This window comes from Thalassophryne amazonica, chromosome 6 (assembly GCF_902500255.1).
Source record: "Thalassophryne amazonica chromosome 6, fThaAma1.1, whole genome shotgun sequence".
Lineage (NCBI taxonomy): Eukaryota > Metazoa > Chordata > Actinopteri > Batrachoidiformes > Batrachoididae > Thalassophryne > Thalassophryne amazonica.
The window spans coordinates 34,157,385-34,182,141 of record NC_047108.1 but is presented as its reverse complement, the minus strand read 5'-3'; the positions used below and the strand labels follow the sequence as shown (position 1 = coordinate 34,182,141).

Here is a 24,757-nt window from a genome sequence, read left to right as displayed (position 1 = left end):
CTGTGCCACTGTGGAGTGCCACCTTGCCTAAAGAGTGGAATTGGTGTGCGCGAGCTGATCCCCACTCTAAGCAACAAGCGCAGGCGGGAAGGAAAGTCCTGCAGCGATGGGAAGAGGCGAAAACAGCAGGTGCATGATGGCACTGGGAGCTGCAGTCTCGGTCCTGCATGCAGGCGGCTCAGGAGCTATGGTCGTTTGGTTGCTGACCCGAGACAACAGCATCATCTGGCAGAGCCCTGGGTGACCAAGCAGCCCTGTTTAGGGATAGCCCTACTTGCTCCACATGGAGACAGACCTAGAAAAGGTGGTCTAAACAGGGCTTGTCTCACTGGACTCGGTTGGCTCACCGCTGCCAACGGGCATCACGACATGCGGTGCGAAAAGGAAAACAAAGAACCTGAAAATTGCGTGCTGGAATGTACGCACAATGATGGACTCAGACAATAGCGATCGTCCTCGAAGACGCTCAGCCTTAGTCGCCAAAGAGCTAGCAAGGCTTGACATAGACATTGCTGCACTCAGCGAGGTGCGCTTTGCAGACCAAGGGTCACTCACCGAGGAAGGCACTGTTCTGGTCAGGAAAGGCTAAAGAAGATCGTCGACTCCCAGGGGTCGGGTTCATGATCAAGAGCGCCATAGCACATAGGTTACACAGTTTGCCAGTTGGACATTCTGACCGACTCATGTCACTCCGACTCCCCATCAACAATAAGGATTTTGCCACTGTTGTTAGTGTGTATGCCCCAACTATGCAGGCCGACATCGGAGTTAAGGAGGCTTTCTACAGTGATCTGCACAACCTTCTACAGTGATCTGCACAACCTTCTACAGGGCGTCGACACCCAGGACAAGCTCCTCATCATGGGAGCTTTCAACGCCAGAGTGGGCCGCGACTCTGTTGTATGGAAGGACGTCCTAGGGAAACATGGCATAGGCAACTGTAACGACAATGGCCGCCTGTTGCTGGAGTTCTGCTCTGCTCATGACTTGACGATCACTAACAGCCTGTTCCAACAGAAAGAGAGATTCAAAGCAACCTGGAGACACCCACGCTCCAAACACTGGCACCTTCTGGACTATGTCCTGACGCGACAGCGTGATAGAAGTGACGTACTACATACCAAGGTGATGCCTAGCACGGATTGCTATACAGATCATCGCTTGGTCCGTTCCAAGATTGCTTTCACTTTCAAGCCCCCTCCAAAGAAGAAAGGCCCACAGTTTAAGAATCTACAAGTCCACAAGCTGCAAGACTTAGACACAAAAATGGAGTTCCAGGCCAAACAGTGGATGAGATTAAAGACCATCCTTCAAGAGATGGCAGCAGAAGTAGTGGGCTTCTCAGCCAGAAAAAATAAAGACTGGTTTGATGAGTCTGACGCACAGATCCAGGAACTACTAGCAAAGAAACATGCATGCCACAAGACTCTTTTAACTAAACCTGATGACCACTCTGCCAAGACAGCTTACAGAAACGCCTGCTCAGGTGGAGGTGAAATGGGAACTTGATGACCCCCCAACACTTGAAGAGATCCGAAAGGCCACCACGCAGCTGAATCCAGGGAAGTCTCTTGGCATAGATGGGATCCCAGCAGAAGTGTACCAAAATTTTGGTGAGGCAGTCCTCGACAAGCTTCAGATTCTCTTCTCCAGTTGCTGGGAAAAGGGAATGGTTCCACATGACCTTCGGGATGCGCTCATTGTCCCCCTGTACAAGAACAAGGGCGACAAGTCCGACTGTTCTAATTATCAGGGCATCACTCTCCTCTCAATAGCAGGCAAGATTCTGGCTCGAGTGCTACTCAACAGGCTTACCCCTACCATAGCGCATGAAAATACTCCTGAGAGTCAGTGCGGATTTCGGGCCAACAGGGGAACCACCGACATGGTCTTCATCCTGAGACAGATCCAGGAGAAGTGCAGAGAACAGAACATGGCCCTTTATGCAGCCTTCATAGACCTAACCAAGGCTTTCGACACGGTCAGTCGTGAGGGCTTGTGGAAGATTCTTGCACGCCTTGGCTGCCCTCCAAAGCTCCTCACCATCCTTCGCCAGCTGCATGAAGGCCAGATGGGACAAGTGAAGCACAACGGGCCTCTGTCAGGCAGCTTCCCCATCTCAAATGGCGTCAAACAAGGTTGTATCCTCGCGCCCACTCTGTTCTCCATCTTCTTCAGCATGATGCTTCGTGAGGCCAAAGAAGACTTGACAGACGGCATTTATATCCGCTTCAGAACCGACAGAAGTCTGTTTAACTTGCGGCACCTTCTGTCCTATACTAAGATCACAGAACACCTAATCATGGAGCTGCTCTTCACAGATGATTGTGCCCTCGTCGCCCATACGGAGCAAGCCTTGCAGCACATCATCAACTGTTTTGCTGAAGCAGCAAGAGCCTTCGGCCTCACCATCAGCCTGAGAAAGACAGAAGTGCTATATCAACCGGTCCTCCATACAGCATATACCCCACCCCAAATCAACATCGAGGGTACCAGCCTGAATGCAGTAGAGCACTTCACGTATCTCGGTAGTGTTATCTCAAACGACGCATCTGTCGCCAAGGACCTAGACAGTCGCCTTAACAAGGCCAGCAGAATCATGCACTGCGCCTTTCCACAAAAGTGCAGGTCTACAGAGCCATTGTGGTCCCTACCCTACTGTATGGAGTTGAAACCTGGGTTCTGTATCGCCAGCAGATCAGATTACTGTAACACTTTCATCAGCGTTGTCTCCGAAACATCCTCGGGATCAAGTGGCAGGACTACGTCTCAAATGAGGACATCCTTACCAGAGCCAAATTGCCCAGCATGGAGTCTATTACACTCAAACAATAGCTTTGTTGGGCAGGTCACGTAGCCAGGATGGATGATACACGCTTGCCGAAATTAATTCTCTTTGGCGAGCTTAAACAAGGGAGACGAAACCAAGGGGCCCCCAAAAAGCACTACAAGGAGCAGCTGAAGAAGCAGCTCTCCCTTGCAGGCATTCAGCATCAGTCATGGCAGCATCTAGCTACAGATAGACTCAGCTTGCGTTCCAGCATCAAATCCGCCAGTCTGAAGTTCTAGGCAGAAAGAAGTGAGGCCTCACACCAGAAGCATCAAAGACAGAAAGAGCAGGCAGCAGCACAAGCCCAGCCTACTCAAGTGTTCATTTGCCTCAAGTGTAACAGGTCTTCTGCATCCCGCATCGGACTTTTAAGCCACCAGACGGCTTGTAGAAAATAAACTAAAAAAAAAAAAAAGGCCTTCCCACAACTGCCAGATTATATATATATATATATATATATATATATATATATATATATATATATATATACACGTATATATGTGTGTATACCATTTCCCTCAAATATTGTTCACAAACCAGTCTAAATCTGTGATAGTGAGCACTTCTCCTTTGCTGAGATAATCCATCCCACCTCACAGGCGTACCATACCAAGATGCTGATTAGACACCATGATTAGTGCACAGGTGTGCCTTAGACTGCCCACAATAAAAGGCCACTCTGAAAGGTGCAGTTTTGTTTTATTGGGGGGGATACCAGTCAGTATCTGGTGTGACCAATGGCTGTGCGAAGTTGCTGGATATTGGCAGGAACTGGTACACGCTGTCGTATACGCCGGTCCAGAGCATCCCAAACATGCTCAATGGGTGACATGTCCGGTGAGTATGCCGGCCATGCAAGAACTGGGACATTTTCAGCTTCCAAGAATTGTGTACAGATCCTTGCAACATGGGGCCGTGCATTATCCTGCTGCAACATGAGGTGATGTTCTTAGATGTATGGCACAACAATGGGCCTCAGGATCTCGTCACGGTATCTCTGTGCATTCAAAATGCCATCAATAAAATGCACCTGTGTTCTTCGTCCATAACAGACGCCTGCCCATACCATAACCCCACCGCCACCATGGGCCACTCGATCCACAACATTGACATCAGAAAACCGCTCACCCACACAATGCAAATGTTTAAACAGACAAACAATAAATTTGTAAGCTCATGATATGGTTTATTACTAATAATTCTTATGGCTTTCTTTTATAGTAAAAATATTGAATTTGTATTCATTTGCTTTGTATTCAAAAGCAACCGACAGCCGTCTGAAATCCACCTGAAAGCCGTCCTGTGAGACCAACACGGAGGTGGTTTTATGCCGCGTCATGAACGGCTCCGTGGCGCATCCCTCCGCTTTTCTTTCCATGAAAAAAACTCCTGTAACAGTGGAATGTGCCAAAAAAGTGCTGATGTCCACGCCTTCTGCCTTTTTGTGAAAGTCAGACGACGTCCCGGATCAACAAAGCCTTCACGTTGGAAATGATCTGGTTGTTTCAGCGGGGTCTGAGCATGTCGATCGGCGCTGGGAGCGCGGCGCGCTCTCAGCAGTTGTGGGCGGTCTTTAAACCGTCTGGATCACTCCTTAATCTGTGTAATCTCCATAAAATCGTCCCTGAAAGCCATATTAATTTTCCGAACGGTGTCCACCTGGAGGTCTCTCACAGTTTCTGGAAAAAAATTGATGCAGCAAAGGTCCAAATTGTTCAGACATTTATTCGCAATAAAAAAACGACGAGAGGGGTGGACCAGTGCTCACACAAAACCTGCTCACAGGCGAATGACGCAACCGACAGGCGTGAAAAAACTCACACATGCGCACAAAGGTTCAAGCTTGGCTGATGCAATCACACGTGATTCAAATCCATATGGTTTTTGAAAGAAAAAAAAAAAAAAAGGTCGGATACTTTTCTAACAGACCTCGTATATATATATATATATGTATATATATATATATATATATATATATATATATATATATATATATATATATATATATACATACATATATACAGTGTGTGTGTGTGTGTGTTCACACCGGCTGTCAGCTGACAGCAGTATGATGTTGAAAACTCCATTGAAACAGTCTGTCCAACATTAGAGTTAACCATCAGAGCTTTTGATAGAAAGCATCAGATGTCAGAATCTGACATCAGCTCCACAGATTTTGACTTCTATTGACGTAACCAAATTCAGATAATAAACTCCATTTACTCTCTCTTTGAATATACAGTATATTTTGTGCAGCACATGAAATGCTCTCTCATGATTCACGTAATCTGTTGGTGTTCTTCAAAGTCCTCAGTAACTCCTGTATCACACAAACGTGCATTGTTGAAGGCAAAGTGCCTTTTTAAAAAGGTATAAACTTTGATGATTAGTGTGATGTTTTGTCCAACAGCAGCTTGTTAAGTCAGCTGCTGTGTAACGCCTGAATCAGGGCCTGAATCAGCGCCTGAATCAGGGTCTGCATTTTTGGTCAGGCATCTACATTTGTTTTGAAATACTTTTTTACTGGGGGGTCTGGAGTCAAACTTTTGTGAAGATAACTGACACACTGTGAGACCTGCCAGTCATAGCTGAGGGGATTCTGAGAATTAAATATACACATTAACTTTTCCTTTTAACCAAATACAGTATATCATTTGCAGTCATACAGCTGGCACTGCAGAGGTTCATCATGCTGAGACAGAGGGATCCCAGTCTTTGAGCATGTTTTAAATGCTCATGTCTTCATGTGATATACTCACTCATTGGTAAAAGTGCTACATTTCACAGAATATAAATGTATTTTTTTCTGTGAGATGCATGGTTTGATCAAGTTTTGCAATTCTGTATTTGTGAGCATCACATTTTTCCACACAATGCACCTCACAATTTGAGGGTTTTTTTTTCTAGTGATGAGTACCACCAGACCTAAAAAAATATATATAAATGAAATATTGAAGCCTGTGTGTGATCTTTTTGCTAGTAAAAGACTCCTTCTCTGTGCCACTCCACCATGCTTTCCCTCACAGGCCTGATAAGAAAAGCGAATATAAAGTGATTATTTAATCCTTATATTTGGAATGATATTAGTTTGTCCATCTACTTGTGTCCTATGAAATATAAGAACAGTGTATAAAAATAGCTGCAGGCCTAATTCTTAACTGGTTAACATTTTTAAACGCCTTGAATTACCTCTGGAAGTCTACACTGCAAACACAACTTGATTTTCAGAGGCAAAATTCCAAACGTTGTGTCACTGTCCAAATACTTATGGACCTGTAACCCTTCACGTCTCTGTGGTTTTGCAGAGGAGCAGCATCGCCTGCCGAGCAGCCAGGCTGTCCTGAACACGGTGACGGTGCGTCTCGGTGGTTTGATGGTGCTGATGCTGACTGTGGGTCGCTGGGCCGACGTGTTCCACATCCTGATCTGCTTCCTGGGTGAGGCCAGCTGTCTCCTCCCCACAGTGGACCTGCTGGATGCTGCATCCTCACAGGTCAGCACATCCCTCTGGTAGCAGCATGGCCAACAGCACTTTATGTCCCTCGGGAACCTGGAACGAGGTGCAGAATATCAGCATATTCATCAGAGTCTAAAATTCTCAGACTTGTCTCTCAGGTGCAGAAAATTTAAAACTCTCAGGACAGATTCAGGTCAGATCTTTTTTTTATTCCATTTAATATACTGAACCTACATTTCAATCCACTAAGTTTAGCCTGAAGAGATTCAGAGAAAGCAAACAAACGTTTCATTATAAGTTCATGTTAGAGACAATTACAGGGTAAAACATATGGACAATTCACCTAAAATAAATGTAGGTGACAGAAATCCTGTAGTTAAACCTGGGATATGCCAATTACTTCCTCTCTTAAAGGGGTCATGTTAAATACTTTTAGCACACTTACTGTATATAGATCACCAGGTGTGTTTAAAGTAGATTTTAAAGTTTGGAATCTGATTTTCTCTCACAAACAGTTTTTTTTTTAAATGTATTTATTTAGTTATTTTTATGTAAAGCATATGTACATCTAGTTTTAGTGACATGTCTCATACCTGTCTTTCCCCCCGGCTGAGTTCTTTTACAAAAACCTTTTGCATTTTAAAAATATATAAAATATAATGTAATGCTAAAATGCCCTCAGCTATATGTATAATTTGTCGTTGTTTAATTATTGTTATTTACATTAATGAATGTGTTGAATGCTGAGGTGTAGTTGATGAACAGCATTCTGACATATGTGTCCTTGCCCTCTCAGTGCGTGAGGACTCTGTGGATAGCGGTGTAAACTGCATTGTCAGTGGATCGGTTCTGACTATATGCAAACTGTAGGGGGTCTGTGGTGTCTGGGATGGTCTTTTTAATGTGGTCTTGACTATCCTTCAAAGCACATCATTGTGATTGGAGTGAGTGCTATGGGATGGGACGATACTTATTTAAGCAGGTGACAGTGCTTCTCTTGGGGCACTATGGTGGTGGACTTAAAACAGGTGGGTACAGAGGCTTGTGTAAGGGACAGATTGAACACATCATCAGCTCTGCAAACACATCAGCAAACACACCATCTACAACCCCTGGCAATAATTATGGAATCACCGGCTCAGTTGTTTAATTTTGTAGAAAAAAAGAAGATCACAGACATGACACAAAACTAAAGTCATTTCAAATGGCAACGTTCTGGCTTTAAGAAACACTATAAGAAATCAGGAAAAATAATTGTGGCAGTCAGTAATGGTTACTTTTTTAGACCAAGCAGAGGGAAAAAAAAATATGGAATCACTCAATTCTGAGGAATAAATTATGGAATTACCCTGTAAATTTTCTTCCCCAAAACTAACACCTGCATCAGATCAGATCTGCTCGTTAGTCTGCATCTAAAAAGGAGTGATCACACCTTGGAGAGCTGTTGCACCAAGTGGACTGACATGAATCATGGCTCCAACACGAGAGATGTCAATTGAAACAAAGGAGAGGATTATCAAAGTCTTAAAAGAGGGTAAATCATCATGCAATGCTGCAAAAGATGTTGGTTGTTCACAGTCAGCTGTGTCTAAACTCTGGACCAAATACAAACAACATGGGAAGGTTGTTAAAGGCAAACATACTGGTAGGCCAAGGAAGACATCAAAGCGTCAAGACAGAAAACTTAAAGCAATATGTCTCAAAAATCGAAAATGCACAACAAAACAAATGAGGAATGAATGGGAGGAAACTGGAGTCAACGTCTGTGACGAACTGTAAGAAACTGCCTAAAGGAAATGGGATTTACATAAAGAAAAGCTAAACGAAAGCCATCATTAACACCTAAACAGAAAAAAACAAGGTTACAATGGGCTAAGGAAAAGCAATGGACTGTGGATGACTGGATGAAAGTCATATTCAGTGATGAATCTCGAATCTGCATTGGGCAAGGTGATGATGCTGGAACTTTTGTTTGGTGCCGTTCCAATGAGATTTATAAAGATGACTGCCTGAAGAGAACATGTACATTTCCACAGTTATTGATGATATGGGGCTGCATGTCAGGTAAAGGTACTGGGGAGATGGCTGTCATTACATCATCAATAAATGCACAAGTTTACGTTGATATTTTGGACACTTTTCTTATCCCATCAATTGAAAGGATGTTTGGGGATGATGAAATCATTTTTCAAGATGATAATGCATCTTGCCACAGAACAAAAACTATGAAAACATTCCTTGCAAAAAGACACATAGGGTCAATGTCATGGCCTGTAAATAGTCCGGATCTTAATCCAATTGAAAATCTTTGGTGGAAGTTGAAGAAAATGGTCCATGACAAGGCTCCAACCTGCAAAGCTGATCTGGAAACAGCAATCAGAGAAAGTTGGAGCCAGATTGATGAAGAGTACTGTTTGTCACTCATTAAGTCCATGCCTCAGAGACTGCAAGCTGTTATAAAAGCCAGAGGTGATGCAACAGAATACTAGTGATGTGTTGGAGCGTTCTTTTGTTTTTCAAGATTCCATAATTTTTTCCTCAGAATTGAGTGATTCCATATTTTTTTCCCTCTGCTTGGTCTAAAAACGTAACCGTTACTGACGGCCACAATTTTTTTTTCCTGATTTCTTATAGTGTTTCTTAAAGCCAGAAAGTTGCCATTTAAAATGACTTTAGTTTTGTGTCATGTCTGTGATCTGCTTTTTTTTCTACAAAATTAAACAACTGAATGAACATCCTCCGAGGCCGGTGATTCCATAATTTTTGCCAGGGGCTGTAGCTCCTCCTCAGCCTGTCTTTGGGTCACGTCTGCCATCTGTCTCCTGGTCTTCCGAATCTCCCCAAATGGTTAGTTCTTCATTAACTGCCCCCCCCCAGCTCCGTCTCTGCTGGCGGCGTTAAACTTGTGATGGTGTAGTTTGGTACATTTTGCTGCATCTACTTGTTGACTTTTTAACTTATTTTGTTGCAGTTGTTCTTCAAGAAGGGCCATCACAGTCAATAAAAATGATTTATAATATACTTTTTCTTAAATTATGATGACAGCCGGCCTATAAATGGGCGTCAGCCCACCGGACATTGCCCAGTATGTCAGATGGCCTGTCCATGCCTGGCTAGCTCTGATGCACAAACCCTGAGCATGCGGCTGGGGATGTCATCAAGACCAGCTGCTTTCCGTGGATTTGTTTTGCTCAGAACCCTGTGCACATCTGCCGATGTCACCATGAGGGATGAGTCCTGTATTTTCTTCTTGCCGAACGTCCTTTCCTGCTGATCAGCATCTTGGGCCTCAAAGCGTGCGTAGAAGTCATTCAGCTCATCTGGCGGTGTGTCTTTGCTGGATGTGACTGTGCTGTTCCTCTGCCGTGTCTGTGATGTTTTGGAGTCCTTCATACATGCGTCGAGGGTCAGAGGTAGAATAGTAACCCTCCAATGTCAGTCTATGTTGTCTCTGGCCTCTCTGATGGCTCTTCTCAGGTCATATCTGGCACTTTTATAGTCCTCAGCAGTGCTCGAGATGAATGCAGCTGAATGTGCATGCAGCTTGGCCCTTACATTGCAGTTTGCCCAGGGTTTTTGGTTGGGATATTTTCTGCAGTGCTTTGTGGGAAAAACAGTCTCTATGCGTGTGCTATTGCAGCTGATACCTGCAGAGGCATATTCGTCCAAATCTACAGTACCATCCTCTCTCAAAGCTGCAGTTCTAAACACATCCCAATTTGTGCAGCCAAAGCAGTCCTGAAGCACTTGTTCAGTTTCTTCATTTCACACTATAACAGCTTTACTTACTGGGGGAGCTTGCTTGAGAAGGTTTCAGTAGGGTCAGCCATTCCAAAATGTGGCCTTGGGGCAGCCTTATAGGCACCTTTCACATTGCTGTACACTTGTTCCATGATGTTGCTTTCCTTCATCAGAAAGCATACGTGCTGATAATACTTAGGGAGAACAGTCCTGAGGTTGCGGTGGTTAAAATCTCTGGCTATGATAAATACAGCATCCAGGTGTTTAGTCTCTTGTTTGCAGATGGCGTCATACAGCTGGCCTAGTGCACTAGCGGTGTTGAATGAATTAATTAATTTATTCAGCACACAGACTCAACAATAACAAAAAAACTGATAAACAAGACAATTCAGCAGTGAATATGTGTGACCGAAAGGGCGTGGGCAGAAGCAAAACTTATAAACGCCCACCCCTTATATATATATGCATACTGTAAAATATACATTAAGTGGGGTTTTCAATGGCCACAAAATCTGTAATTTGGATCATATCCGGATCAAACCTTGTCAGTCAATAAAGGATACCATCCTACATAACATTCTAAAATCGGAAAAAAACTTTTTTGACAGACCTATGAATTTTTGACAATTTTTTCAATGTTAAAGGATAGGGATTGCTCCAGTTTTCCAAGATTTTTCTTGACTTTGACCTATGACCTTAAAAATGTAATAATTTCTTGCCTATCAGGATGTGAATCCTCTGTAAAAATTTCATAACGATATATGAAAAATTGTGGGTTCCATACTGTTCACAAACAGACAAACAAACACGGGCAAAAACAACTTCCACCCAACAAAACATTACCAAAGCAAGCCTTAAGAGGCTAATTTAGGATTTAGTGAATCCTAATAAAATTCTGTGTCACAACATTTAGTACAAATTCATTTGATTTTAAATAACAGTACAGCAGCTGAGCACATTAAAAAAATTTTAGGACATTTTGTCTAGAGACTTTGGATGGGAAACATTTAATTGTGTCTAAAAATAAAACACGAGATTCATTAATTGACAACTTTAATACCTTCAGAATGGACATGTTATGTGTCGGACGCGGTCGGAGCACCGACCCAGCGTTTGACAGGACCCAGCATAAAATAAGCAGAGCACGGTTCAAAGGATAACACATTTTAATGAAAGTGAGTGAAGTGATAAACAACTAAAAAGTCCGCGGTCTGGTGAGGTGAAAACACGGCGCGCTCTCAGCAGTGCAAACGGTCCGGAGCCACAGCAGTTCGGACCCAGGGACCCCGCCGACACCCCCCAGGTGGCCGCGACAAACAGAGTCTGTGAAGAAAGAAAACATGAGGTGAGTCCAACACTCTCCACCCAGAGAGACACAGCTCAAAAGGTGCACACAATCAGCAAACACTTCCTGGCTTAAATATATATATATCAGCTTCTCACCCTGCAGGCACAGAACAACTCAGTTCAAATCTCAACTGCAGCAGAAGCTGATTAGACAATTAGCATAACGTGACAGCTCAATAACACAAGGTGTGAGGGACACCAAATCCACTGTCATTACTTCATAAAAGTCACCAAAACCAAATTACCTCAGGAAGTGTGCTGAAGAGCGTGAGACCTCACCCAATCCTCCTTCACAGACTGTGGCGTCAAACCTGGAGCGGTCTCTGCGTCCGTGATGGTGAGATTGTTCTCCTGACGTCGATCTCACACGTCTGCTCACAAGGTCGAGTCTCTGGCAATCACACACTGTGCATTCAAGGTTTAAGTGCAGCAATCTCTGATCAAGACAGAATACACCACAGCTGTGAGCCCTGATGACCTGCACGTGAAAACAAGCCTCAGGTGTTCAGGGTGAGGTCCTAATGCTCAGCCACTCAGTCCTGAATGCATACCACCTGGTGGGAGAAACAGAAAACAAAAACCAAGCCAACCAAACACCCCAGCCCACAACAGGACATATCATATAAATCTGACATCAGAGCGCTTTAGTTCAGTCTTCCCTGCGACAGCATTTGTCTTTGTGTGGAAATGACAAACTGAAAAACTGACATAGTGAAGAAAAAGTGAAATCAATCATATCACTTTAAAATAATTTTATAGGGAAATTCTGAATGGTTTAACACCCATATCATTTGATAAAATGAAATATGTGCAATAGTTTTATATTGAGGATGAATGTATTTAGCCAGGGTGTGTGTGTGTGTGTGTGTGTGTGTGTGTGTGTGTGTGTGTGTGTGTGTGTGTGTGTGTGTGTGTGTGTGTGTGTGTGTGTGTGTGTCCACAACTGTATGCAGTAATGTAAATGTAACACATTTACTGTGTTTGTTACTTTAAATTAGGGTGACCAAATGATCCTGTTTTCCAAGGACATGCCTGTTTTCACTGCCTTTCCTGGTTTTTTAATTTTTAGAAAGTGTTGAAAATGTCCTGGGCGCGTATCCACAAAGCAAATCAAAGTCCTCTCAAAGCCTAACATTTCCTGGCAAGGAATCTTAGCCTCAGAGAGAGCCAGCAGGTTTCTGAGAGTGAGTCTGAGCAAGGAGGGGACAGAAACTCCTATCTTTGTGAGGATGTGGGGTTGACCCCATTGCTAGGTATGACACACTCCTCTAAGAGCTGTGATAGGTTGTCACATAAAGGAGAGGAGAAAAAAAAAATCAAATGCGCTCCACCCTCCTACAACCCCTGGCAAAAATTATGGAATCACCGGCCTCGGAGGAAGTTCATTCAGTTGTTTAATTTTGTAGAAAAAAGCAGATCACAGACATGACACAAAACTAAAGTCATTTCAAATGGCAACTTCCTGGCTTTAAGAAACACTATAAGAAATCAGGAAAAATAATTGTGGCAGTCAGTAACGGTTACTTTTTTAGACCAAGCAGAGGGAAAAAAATATGGACTCACTCAATTCCGAGGAATAAATTATGGAATCACCCTGTAACTTTTCATCCCCAAAACTAACACCTGCATCAAATCAGATCTGCTCGTTAATCTGCATCTAAAAAGGAGTGATCACACCTTGGAGAGCTGTTGCACCAAGTGGACTGACATGAATCATGGCTCCAACACGAGAGATGTCAATTGAAACAAAGGAGAGGATTATCAAACTCTTAAAAGAGGGTAAATCATCACGCAATGTTGCAAAAGATGTTGGTTGTTCACAGTCAGCTGTGTCTTTTGCACAACAAAACAAATGAGGAACGAATGGGAGGAAACTGGAGTCAACGTCTGTGACCGAACTGTAAGAAACCGCCTAAAGGAGATGGGATTTACATACAGAAAAGCTAAACGAAAGCCATCATTAACACCTAAACAGAAAAAAACAAGGTTACAATGGGCTAAGGAAAAGCAATCGTGGACTGTGGATGATTGGATCAAAGTCATATTCAGTGATGAATCTCGAATCTGCATTGGGCAAGGTGATGATGCTGGAACTTTTGTTTGGTGCCGTTCCTATGAGATTTATAATATTATTATTATGTAAATTTCCACAGTCATTGATGATATGGGGCTGCATGTCAGGTAAAGGCACTGGGGAGATGGCTGTCATTACATCATTAATAAATGCACAAGTTTACGTTGATATTTTGGACACTTTTCTTATCCCATCAATTGAAAGGATGTTTGGGGATGATGAAATCATTTTTCAAAATGATAATGCATCTTGCCATAGAGCTGATCTGGCAACAGCAATCAGAGAAAGTTGGAGCCAGATTGATGAAGAGTACTGTTTGTCACTCATTAAGTCCATGCCTCAGAGACTGCAAGCTGTTATAAAAGCCAGAGGTGGTGCAACAAAATACGAGTGATGTGTTGGAGCGTTCTTTTGTTTTTCATGATTCCATAATTTCTTCCTCAGAATTGAGTGATTCCATATTTTTTTCCCTCTGCTTGGTCTAAAAAAGTAACTGTTACTGACTGTCACAATTTTTTTTTTTCCTGATTTCTTATAGTGTTTCTTAAAGCCAGAAAGTTGCCATTTGAAATGACTTTAGTTTTGTGTCATGTCTGTGATCTGATTTTTTTCTACAAAATTAAACAACTGAATGAACATCCTCCGAGGCCGGTGATTCCATAATTTTTGCCAGGGGCTGTAGTCATGAATGGACTGTGAAACCAACCGATCATACAACCCCAATTCCAATGAAGTTGGGACGTTGTGTAAAATGTAAATAAAAACAGAATACAATGATTTCCAAATCCTCTTCAACCTATATTTAATTGAATACACCACAAAGACAAGATATTTAATGTTCAAACTGATAAACTTTATTGTTTTTGTGCACATATTTGCTCATTTTGAAATGGATTCCTGCAACATGAACCTGAACTGCATTAAGACGTGTAATCGTGAGGATAACTTAATGTTATGATGATGAAACCTAGCAAAATTAAATGAATTGTTACACAACTTAAAAATGTTGAACGTACGTCATTCACATGCCAAATATCTATATATTAAAAGCATGCCTGTGTGTGTGCATGCGTGAGATTATTTAGTACATTCATTGTGAGTACATAATACATTAAAAATACATGCATGACACAAGAAAGTGAAAACACTTATTTCCATTGTGATCCATTTAAAATCAAATAGCAAAATAGATGTAATAATAAAATAAAAATATTGTCAGGATTTGGACTTTTGTATTATGTTTGTTCTGTTTAGTTAGGTTTGGTTGTTTTCCTGTATGTGATTTCTCTTACTGGGTTTTTCCTGCTTGGGCTTTGTCTTTCCATATCTCTCTTGTCTGCCTCTCTTGGTGCTTGGTGGTAGGCGGTGCACACTGTTTGGGCCACATCCTATTTTGGAGCTTTCCACACGCCTGTTTCTAATCTGTAGCTCATCACCAGGGTGTATATAAGCTTCACTGGTTGCACTTGTTCCCCGCCAGATCATTGTGCCTTGTGCCTTCACTTCCAGCTCCATTTTTTGCTCTGTTCTTGACTCGTTTTTGCCTTGATATGTTTTTGACTACCTGCTTGTTTTGGACCTATCAGGTCTGAGTGACAGGTTAGGCTGGACGCAAATGCAGGACTGAGACAACAAGGTCTGTAAGTAAAAGCAGTTTACTGTAACAGTAAATGGGGTCAGGTACACAGTGAGGCAGTCCAACAAGAGTAACAATACCAAAAACATCATCAACGACCATGCCTGGTCGAAGATACAGGCAGGTAGTCGTAACACACGTGAGGCAAGCAGGTCGAGAATACACAAACAGAGCTGGAGAGAAGGCACTAGGTGCATCAATCTGGCGAAGGAGTAAGGCAAAATGAGGAGTTTAAATACACCCAGGTGATGAGGTGCAGATTGGGAGCAGGTAGAACGCACCAGAAAGAGGGTGTGGCCAGAGAGAGGGAAACACCCACCTGCAAGAGCCAGCAGAGACAGACAAGAGAGAAAGGGACAGACAGACCCAAACAGGAAAAAAGCCCAGCAAGAGAACAAACAGAAAGTAACTGAAAGCAAAGCAAAGAAATAAAAGCAAACCAAACTCAAATCCTGACAGGACCACACATTAGCCTTATGTTTCTGTTACTGTTTCTGATTTTGGACTGCCTAACTGTGTACCGTTTTTTGCCTGTTTAACCAGTAAAGCCTTTTAACCGTATTCCTCTAGTGCCTGAGCTCTGCACTTGCGTCCAGCCATTCCTGACCATCGAGCCTGATAAATATTAATAATAAAATAATGGTAATGTTAACAGTGTGTATCTGATAACAAGAACCTAAACAATTTATAAATACAGTAAGACAATAAATCTTTGCCCAGACAGCAAAAGGATCCGGGCCGGATGTCCAGAGTGTTTTTGCACCCTGGCCCAGATCCGGCATGGCTCCACTTTACAGTTCTGGAACAGATCCGGACCAGATCTGAACTGGATGCGCAAAAGACCAACTGTTTACAGCCCATATCTGGCACGGATCTGGGACAGATGTGGTCCGCATCATGGCACTGTGGCAGGAACATGGGGTTAGCATAATGATAATCACTTTTACCTGCACTTGGCGGAAACTATCCATTAGCGGTTATAAATTCAGGGCTGTGAAAACTCAGCGAATCCACGAGATGCGCGTATTTCATCATGGGGGGGGAGTCAGTTAGTGTGTACTCTGTAATCGTGATCGTCACTGAGGTTTTTTAAAGGGTTGTCGCAAAGCAGTTTTTTTCTTTACGACAAGCAACTTTTACGGAGGTAAGTTCCGTGGATTCAAGGAAATTTATATCTATAACACACAGATCAGTGTCCGCGGACTTATAAAACTTGCTTGTCATAAAGTAAAAAAAAAAGCGCTTTGGGGTTGGTAAGGTTAGACCTTGTGTAAAGTGCCTTGAGGCACCTTTGTTGTGATTTGGTGCTATATAAATGAAAATAAATCAAAACTGAAATAAAATTAACATAAAATAATTACATATATCAAGTGAGTAGTGTGTTACTGACTCACTGTCATCCTACATTTGGAGAATATCTCTGCTTTCTCTCTGTCTTTTCTCAGCTTAAGATATTTCTAGGCTTCCTAAATGTCCTCCTCCCTACTTTTACCAGTTTAACACCTAAGGAGCTCTCTTAAGGTCTAAGGCACTTTGCAGACAACTTTCATCTTACCAAGAAAAATTCTAAGAACTTTTTTCTTAGAATAACGTCACTCTAGCTATTTGTAGCCTTAGGCTGCTTCCATACAGGCCCTGGTTTTCATTGTTTCTCAACTTTGAGCATCTCTGAGTAAACTTCAAGTATCAGATGAGTATTTCATTGCCGGGCCGAGTGTCCTGGCTGAGTGTCCTGGTTTTCAGTAATCAAAATATGGTCACCCAAACAATTACCCAATATTTTAAATTTCAAAACACTGGTGGCCGCAAAGACTAAACTCAATGTTGATCACATGCGCCATATTCAGAAGTTAATGCTCCTGTCTAAACAAAAGTATTATGAATTTGGTAACAAATCCAGCTGATTACTTGCCTTTTGTCATGCTCCGCCCTGGCTCGGGTTTTAGGTCCTAGCCCTTGGCGTATTTCTTTTGTGATTTTCTGGCTTTACTTTTCATTAGTTCATAATTTATCATGTTAGTCTCAGTTTGGTTCTGTTTATTGTTTTGCTTTGTTTATTATTTAGTCACTGTTTTCATTCAGCACCTCATCATTTAGTTTGCAGTCATTCAGTGATTTGTTGCTTTTCCTTTTCCTGTTATACTTTCATCACTGGTTCACTCTTTGCTTATCATTTATTGTGCAGTTTGTATTTGTTCACTCTGGGTCTTTTAAGTTACTTTAGTCTTAGTTTAGTTCTGTTTATCACATTTGTTGTATAATGCTTAGTCACAGGTTTTTGTTATTTTTAATCTTCAGAGTTGCTCATCAGATTATGTTCTGTTTGTTGTTTATTGCATTATTCAGTAGTCACTGGTTTTGTTTTCTGATCATCACTTAGTCACTGGTTTTGTTTTCTGATCATCACTTATTCTCTGTTGAACCAATAGTTTGTTTTGCCATTTTTATTGTATTCACTTTTCTATATCAGTCAATAACAGTTCCATTCTAGTTTTAGTTTTAATCATTATTTTTCTTGTTTTCCCCATTTTTGACTTGTCACGTTAGTTCTTAGGTTTGCCCCTTTTGTTTTGCTCACATTAATTATTTCAGCATGTCATGTTTCTCAGTTAGTTTTTCTGTCACTCACTTCTCTTGCTTTGCACTGCTTTGTTTTGCCCTCCCGCACTCTCTTGCCTTTCTTCCCTCTTCTTTGTTCACTAAACCACACCTCTTTCCAGAACCTTCCAAACACCTGCTTCACATCAACCTGATTAGTTTGCTCTTTATTAAAACCCTCACAGTTCCACAGTTCACTGCCAAATTGTTGACTTTGTTCACTCTCTTGCCTTTAGTTCATGTCTTGTTTGCGCCTTAGTGTTTTGACCTTGCTTGTTTGCTCCGACCTCCGCCTTGCCTTAATCCTGAACTCAGCTTGTATTTTGACTCTGCCTCTGTTTTTGCCTGTGACACTCCTCAACGCCGTTGGTATGACCTCAGCTTGTATTTTTGACCACGTCCCAGCCTGTACCCTGTCTGATACCTCTGCCTCATTATCTGATTACCAGTGTACCGACTCTACTGCCTGGTTACCAGATAAAGCCTTTTATTCATCACAACCAGCCATGTCTGAGAGTCTGCATTGGTCTCCACCTGTTTCCTGTATCAATCCATCACGCGCCCTGACACCTTTCATTTGAAAAAACAAAACAATGACTGTTCAATCAGTATGGTAAGGACATCTTGTGATGTTTCTTACAACCCTTTTACCATTAATGAAACATTCAGAGATTTTTAAATATTTGAACATTCCCTCAGTTATTTCTGTTCAGTCCCCTCTAGCACTGAATCCTGATTTTCCTCCTCCAGTTAGGAGTATTGTTTGTTAAAATGGATGTCTAAAGACATCTGAGATTTCACCAGCCTGTTTACTTCTGACTCTTTAAAGTCATTTGAACAAATTAGGACAGAGTTTACCATTACTTCTGAAGACTTCTATAAATACCTCCAAATTCATCATTTTCTTGATTCCCTTCTGCAGGGGAATCTTTCTGATCTAGAAAACACCCTGACTTCCTGTATTATGCTGTAATTGTGCACTCCAATGCTTCTGCCTGCAATTCTTTGAGGCCGCTGTGGGAGCGCGATCTGGGGTAACATTTAGCTCTAGTGACTGGATCAAGATTTGCAATGGAAAATTTCCAAAATGCTCTTCAATTTCAATACACAAACAAAATTTCAAATTTTTTCATAGGACTTACTTCACCCCTGTCCACCTCCAGAGGATGTTCCCCAACGGCTCCAACCTTTGTTATAAATGTAAAGCTCATAAGGGGAGACTTATTCATTTGTTTTGGTCACATGATCACATCCATCATTTTGGAAAGATGTACACTCTGTTAGTCAGGAGGTGACTGGTAAACATTTTATAATGTCACCCTCTTTCTATCTGTTAAACCATGTACCTGGTAGTCTTTTTGATACAGATACAAGGTCTCTATTATAATTCTGCTATTCCTTGCTAATAAATGTATATTACTGCTGTGGTCTGCCCCTCAGGTGCCTACAGTCAATATGTGGATATCACAGATATCAACTCTTCTCCCTCTGGAAAAAGTGACTCATGACTTAAATCACAAATCAAAAAAGAGAGATTTTGGGCTCCCCTGCACGCTTTTCTACAAAAATGTTGATTCTAGCTCCATAGGGTAATAATCTGGTGCCTCATGGAAGCATGCCAGTTTGTTGTCTATTTTTTCCTTCTTTTTAACAGTTCTTTATAAATACATGTGGTTGTACTTATTTTTATAAAACTGTGTATTGTACTGCAGTGAAGGGGTATAGTTTTGTAGCTATTGGTTGGGAATGTGTTTCTGTTTTTCTTTCGGGGGGGGGGGGGGGGGTTTAGTGTGTATTTTTTGGTGTGTACTTTTGTTTCTGCCTTCTTGCTTAGCTGGTTGGCAGTTGTTTTTTCTCTGTTTTGCATAAGAAAAATTCAATTAAAAAAACATAAAAATATGGTCACCCGACTTAAATGAAAAGGAGCTGCAGCTTGCCACGCCCCCTGCACACCTCCAGGGCCCTGATGCAAGCAAGGAAGATAGTGGCCGATCCCTCTCACCCAGGACACAAACTTTTTGTTACCTTCCCTCTGACAGATGGCTGAGGTCAATTAGGACTAAAACCTCATGTGGTAGTGTGGAGTGTGTATGCCCTCCCCTACCTGTGTTTGGAAGTTCTTGGTTGTGCGCACCTGGGTTCTGATTGTGTTTGGTGTGAGCCAGGGATATAAATTCAGCATTGTTTTGTGGCTTCGTTCCTCTTTTGCTTCCTGGTCTCTCCTGTGCGGCAGCATTGGAGTGGCTTTACATGCTGTGGTGACTGCATGCGTTCATCTTTTTCCTTCCTTTTTGGAGCTTTGGGTGGCTCTTTATTAGTGGCTTGGAGTGCTGCTTTACTCCAAGCACCACTGCGGCTTACAGCTGCTGCTGTACGCAGGCGTGTTTGGGCCACCAGCGTCTGGTTTGGGGTAAGCGGCCGGCTTCGCCTTTTTGGCCCATTCAGTTGTCTTTTGTCGTTCTATAATGTCGTTTTTTCTTATAGCGTGGCACTTTGAGCGCTTTTACGCACGTTGTCTGGAGGCTGGGAGTGCGGCTCCACTGGGGTCTTGAGCAGACCGGTGCGTCTTCTTACTGGTGAGTTGCTGGTTTCTGTCTTTTATAAACAATTATAAATTGTTTTGGTCTGCTAATGTGGTGTCTACATCACAGCGGGACCAGGCTGCAGCTCCCGCGGTGGCTGCTGGGGACAGCTGCGTCGGCTTGATAATCCACGCCTTGCGTAACTTCTCCTGCTGCTGATTTCCTGGATCCTGGGTATTTGACCAAGCTGCATCTTGTTAATAGTCTGGTAACAAATTGGACTTTGTACGGACATTGTAGGGGTTACAAAGCCAGAGGTGGGCGAAAAAAAAGAGAAATAACATATCGCGTGCTGGCTTTGTGATCCACATTTATCCCATTCCTGTATTTTATTGAGTGTGTCCTTTTTTATCATCGTCCTACGTGTTTAATGTGGTTGTTAACTGTAATATATTGGTGTTTGGTTTATTTGCATGTTTTCTTTTTTTGTGTGGATGAGAGTTTTGTAATTTTATTGAGTTTGGGTTTATTTTTTTTCACTTACAGTGCGTTTTTTTCTATATTGGTAAATGGGGTGATTTTAACTAATCAAGGTTGGGAATAAATAAAGGTATATTCTTTTATAGTTAATTCTTTTTGGTCTCTGTTCCCCTTAATTCAAAAAGGTAAAAACGAACTTGTGTCTGCCTTGTGCAGGGTCCTAGGCCTATCCTAGGTGGCGCTGTCAGCAACTTTGTCAATCTGTTGATATTAGGTCTCTAACCTGAGCGCTATATCGCTCTCTCTCCCACCCTCCTGCCACATTTTGGCATCCCCGGCAGGATTACCAGGAAATTAAGGGGGCAGAGACTTTTTTTATTTTGTTAGTAGTATTGGTGGTTTAAATTGTTAGATTTTTCATAAAAAGGTATCCAGAACAGCGGAGGTGGTGTTAGGACCCAAACTTTTAGGATCTCTTTTTTTGGGGGGCCTTTTGGCATCTTTCCTCAGTTGACATGGAGGAGGAATTGCAGCAGTTAAAAGATCTTGTTTCACAGCTTCAAGCAGATAATGAGCAACTCCGTCGGGAGCGTGCGGTGGCTTTGGACCCAGATGGGGGCGCCCCTCAGCCGTCTGGTTCAGCAGTAAATACAGTGTCCCCTCTTCCTGCTGTCACAGAGCGATTTGTGGTTGTACCTCGGGACCGTAGGTGCCCTATGTTTAATGGAAGGACTGGGCTGGGGATAACTGAGTGGGCCGAGGAGATTGAGGCGTGCATGCGTTCCCAACATCTGGCCGCTGCTGACCGTGCTTTGTTTATTTTTGATCATTTGGAAGGAGAAGCCAAACAGGAAATTAAGTTCCATCCACCTGCTGAACGTGGGGACTCTGATAAAATTCTTGCCATTTTGAAGGAGCTTTATGGATGTCGTCAATCTTACATCACTTTGCAGCAAGATTTTTTTGCTCGGCACCAACTTGAGGGTGAGAGCCTTCAGGAGTTTTTGCTAGCTTTAATGTCTTTGATGGCTCGGGTTAGACAGCAGGCACCAGGTGGGATCCCTAATGCCGAGGTATTGCTTCGAGACCAATTTACTGAACACGTTCTTGATAGTGCCTTGCGTCGCGAGCTAAAACACCTTGTTCGTAGGCAGCCAGACATTAGATTGATGGAGCTCCGGGCTGAGGTGATGAGGTGGGAACGCGAGGGCCTACTAGGTGGTGCTAGAGGCCGTAGTTATTCTGTTCCCTCGGCTTTTGGCCTTCAGTATGGCGTGCAAGGCAGTGTCCAGTCAAGTAAGCAGGGTGAGCCACCGGAGCCTGGTTTAAGAGAGCTTATGGACATATTAAAGCAGCAGCAAGAACAGATGAATAAACTTACTCAAACTGTTGTATCACTACAGGCCCCTTATTCCTTAGAGAGTAGCTCAGGTTCTGTTATGTGTCGACGCGGGTTGAGGAGCGGACCTGCGTCAGACGGAACCCAGCGCTACAAATAACCAGAAAAGCGGTTCCAAAAACAATATATTTATTTCACCCGCTGGTGCATAAAAAGTGTAAAAACAGAAATAGCGTCCTTCTGGTGGAGTGAAGGCTGGCACGCTCTCCAGCGCCTAAAAGGATCGAAGCCCGGCGTTCCTGGACCCACTACCACCGCCAAACACCCCCCAGGTGGACACGACAAACCGACTCTCTGCGAAGCATAGAAGAGGTGAGGTAAGTCAGCAGTTACAACTAATATCCTTCAAAAGACACACACTATCAGCAACACATTCAGGTCTGTCTTTTTAACTTTATGCAAATGAGCAGCTTCTCACAACAGGTGGAGGATCACTCGTCCGCACACCACAGCAGTGAGAAGCAAGCTGCACAATTCTCATCTCAAATTCAAGTATACTGCGTAACAAAATACTAAGTTACTATCAACAATTAGTCAAACACTTAATCACCTTTGATGTGTGCTGACAGCATGTCTCCCTCACCCTTCCTTGCTTCACGGGCTTGATGTGTCAAACCCAGGTGCGGTCCTCAGCGTCTCACAAACGAACATCTCAAGGTCGAGTTCCCGGCAGTTCTGCTTGAATCACACATGACTTAAATGCAGAACGCCATCCAATTATCTGCTTCAGCTGAAAGTCTTTAAGGTTGCATGTGAGCACCATTCACAGGTGCTGCACATAACGTTGATGAGGGTGAAGGACTCTTCAGCCAGCACCTTCTCCACAGACAAATCAGTTCTCATGCCACCTGGAGAGCAAAGAAAAGAAAAGAACACCAAAATATCCAGCCACACCCCCCAACACACAACAGGTTCAGTTCCATTAATTTGTCGTAGGTGTCGGCAAATAGGACACTATGCTAGGAACTGTACCCGTTCTCGGGTCTTTAATCAGTATCAACCTAGGCATGATAATCCGGGTTCAGGAACTGCTAGGTCTGTTCAATCAGACTGGCTGCCAGGAAACTAGAGCCCACTGAGCTTTTGAGCCATGGCTCAGGTGGGGAACCCTTAGGCTTACAGTTGGATACCGCCAGCGGACTGATTGCGCAATGTCCAAATATAGATGTGTCAATCGGGGGTGTTTTGGTCTCGTGTTAGTGGACACTGGTTCTATGGTTTCTACTATTACAGAAAGTTTGTTCATGAAGCATTTTGCAACATGGGGTCAGGACCGCCTCCGTTTCTGTAATTGGCTTCAGCTTTGAGCAGCAAATAGGCTGGCAATTCCTTACATTGGCTATTTAGAACTTGATGTTGAGCTGTGTGGTAAGGTTATTCTGCATTGTGGCATTTTAGTGGTTAGGGACCCCCCTGGTGCTGTTTCTTCAGTTCCTGGTGTTTTGGGGATGAATGTCATCAAGCGTTATGGTGCTTTTTACTGCACTTGGCTCATCTCTTTTTGATACACCGGCTGTTTTAGAGGCCCCTAAACCGGTCCTCATTGCATTACAGAAATGCCATGAGGCGGGTCCAGTTGAGGATTTGATGACTAGTACGGTAAAGGTCCGGGGTAGACGAGTGGTGCGGGTGCCTGGAGGTACCATGAAGTTGGTGGCTTGCACTTGTTCAGAGGAGTTTGATGGAGAGAGTGTTTTGTTAGAGCCACCAGAGACTGGGTTAGCCGCGGGTTTACTTGTCTCCCCATGCCTAGTGAGAGTGGTTCGAGGGACTGCATATATCCCTGTGGTTAATGTGGGGATGAAGGCCTTCCTGCTTTACCCACAGACCACACTTGGTAGTCTGGGTGTGGCGCAGATTGTGAGCTTGCCAGCTGGGGTGACTGAGGATAGAACCCTGTTGGCGTCTACAAATTCTCATGTTGTTTCGCCCTCTGTGCCTGACAGAATAGCATCTCTGGAACTACCTGCTTTAGGAGTTCAGGATCAGGAGAAGGTGAAGTCATTGTTGCAACGTTATGAGTCAGTCTTTGCCCAGCATGAAAACGACTTGGGATGTACGACTCTTCTATTACATGACATACCCCTGGTGGATGATGTTCCAATTCGCCAGAGGTATCGCCGTATCCCGCCTTCTGAATATGAGGCAGTTAAGGCGCATATAAATCAGCTGCTGGAGTCTCAAGTCATTCGGGAAAGCAGCAGTCTGTATGCTTCACCAATTGTATTGGTGAGAAAGAAGGATGGTGGCCTACGCCTTTGTGTGGATTACTGTTTGCTTAACAGTAAAACGCGGAAGGACGCTTTCCCCTTGCCTCGGATCGAGGAGACACTGGATTCGTTGTCAGGCGCTGTCTGGTTCTCTACACTCGATCTAGCCAGTGGTTACAACCAGGTCCCTGTGACTGAGGCAGATCGTCCTAAAACGGCCTTTTGTACCCCTTTTGGCCTTTTTGAGTTTAACCGCATGCCTTTTGGCTTGTGTAATGCCCCAAGCACCTTCCAGCAGCTGATGCAGAGGATGTTTGGTGACCAGCAAGGTCAGTCTCTTTTGCTGTACCTTGATGATATTGTGGTCTACTCCTCCTCTGTTGAACAACATCTTCAGTGTCTGGAGATGGTGCTTGGGCGGCTTAACACAGAAGTCCTGAAGGCGCGGCTTGAAAAGTGCTAA

At 43.2% G+C, this 24,757-nt stretch overlaps 1 protein-coding gene across 1 annotated transcript in view; it reads left to right on the top strand.

Annotated features, from left to right (window-relative positions):
* tmem82 (transmembrane protein 82) overlaps positions 1-24,757 on the top strand; it is a 39,639-nt gene that overhangs the window by 6,000 nt on the left and 8,882 nt on the right. Inside the window, exon 5 of the mRNA XM_034171571.1 lies at positions 6,136-6,323. Coding sequence (XP_034027462.1) covers positions 6,136-6,323 — 188 coding nt within the window. The remainder of the gene's footprint in view (positions 1-6,135; positions 6,324-24,757) is intronic.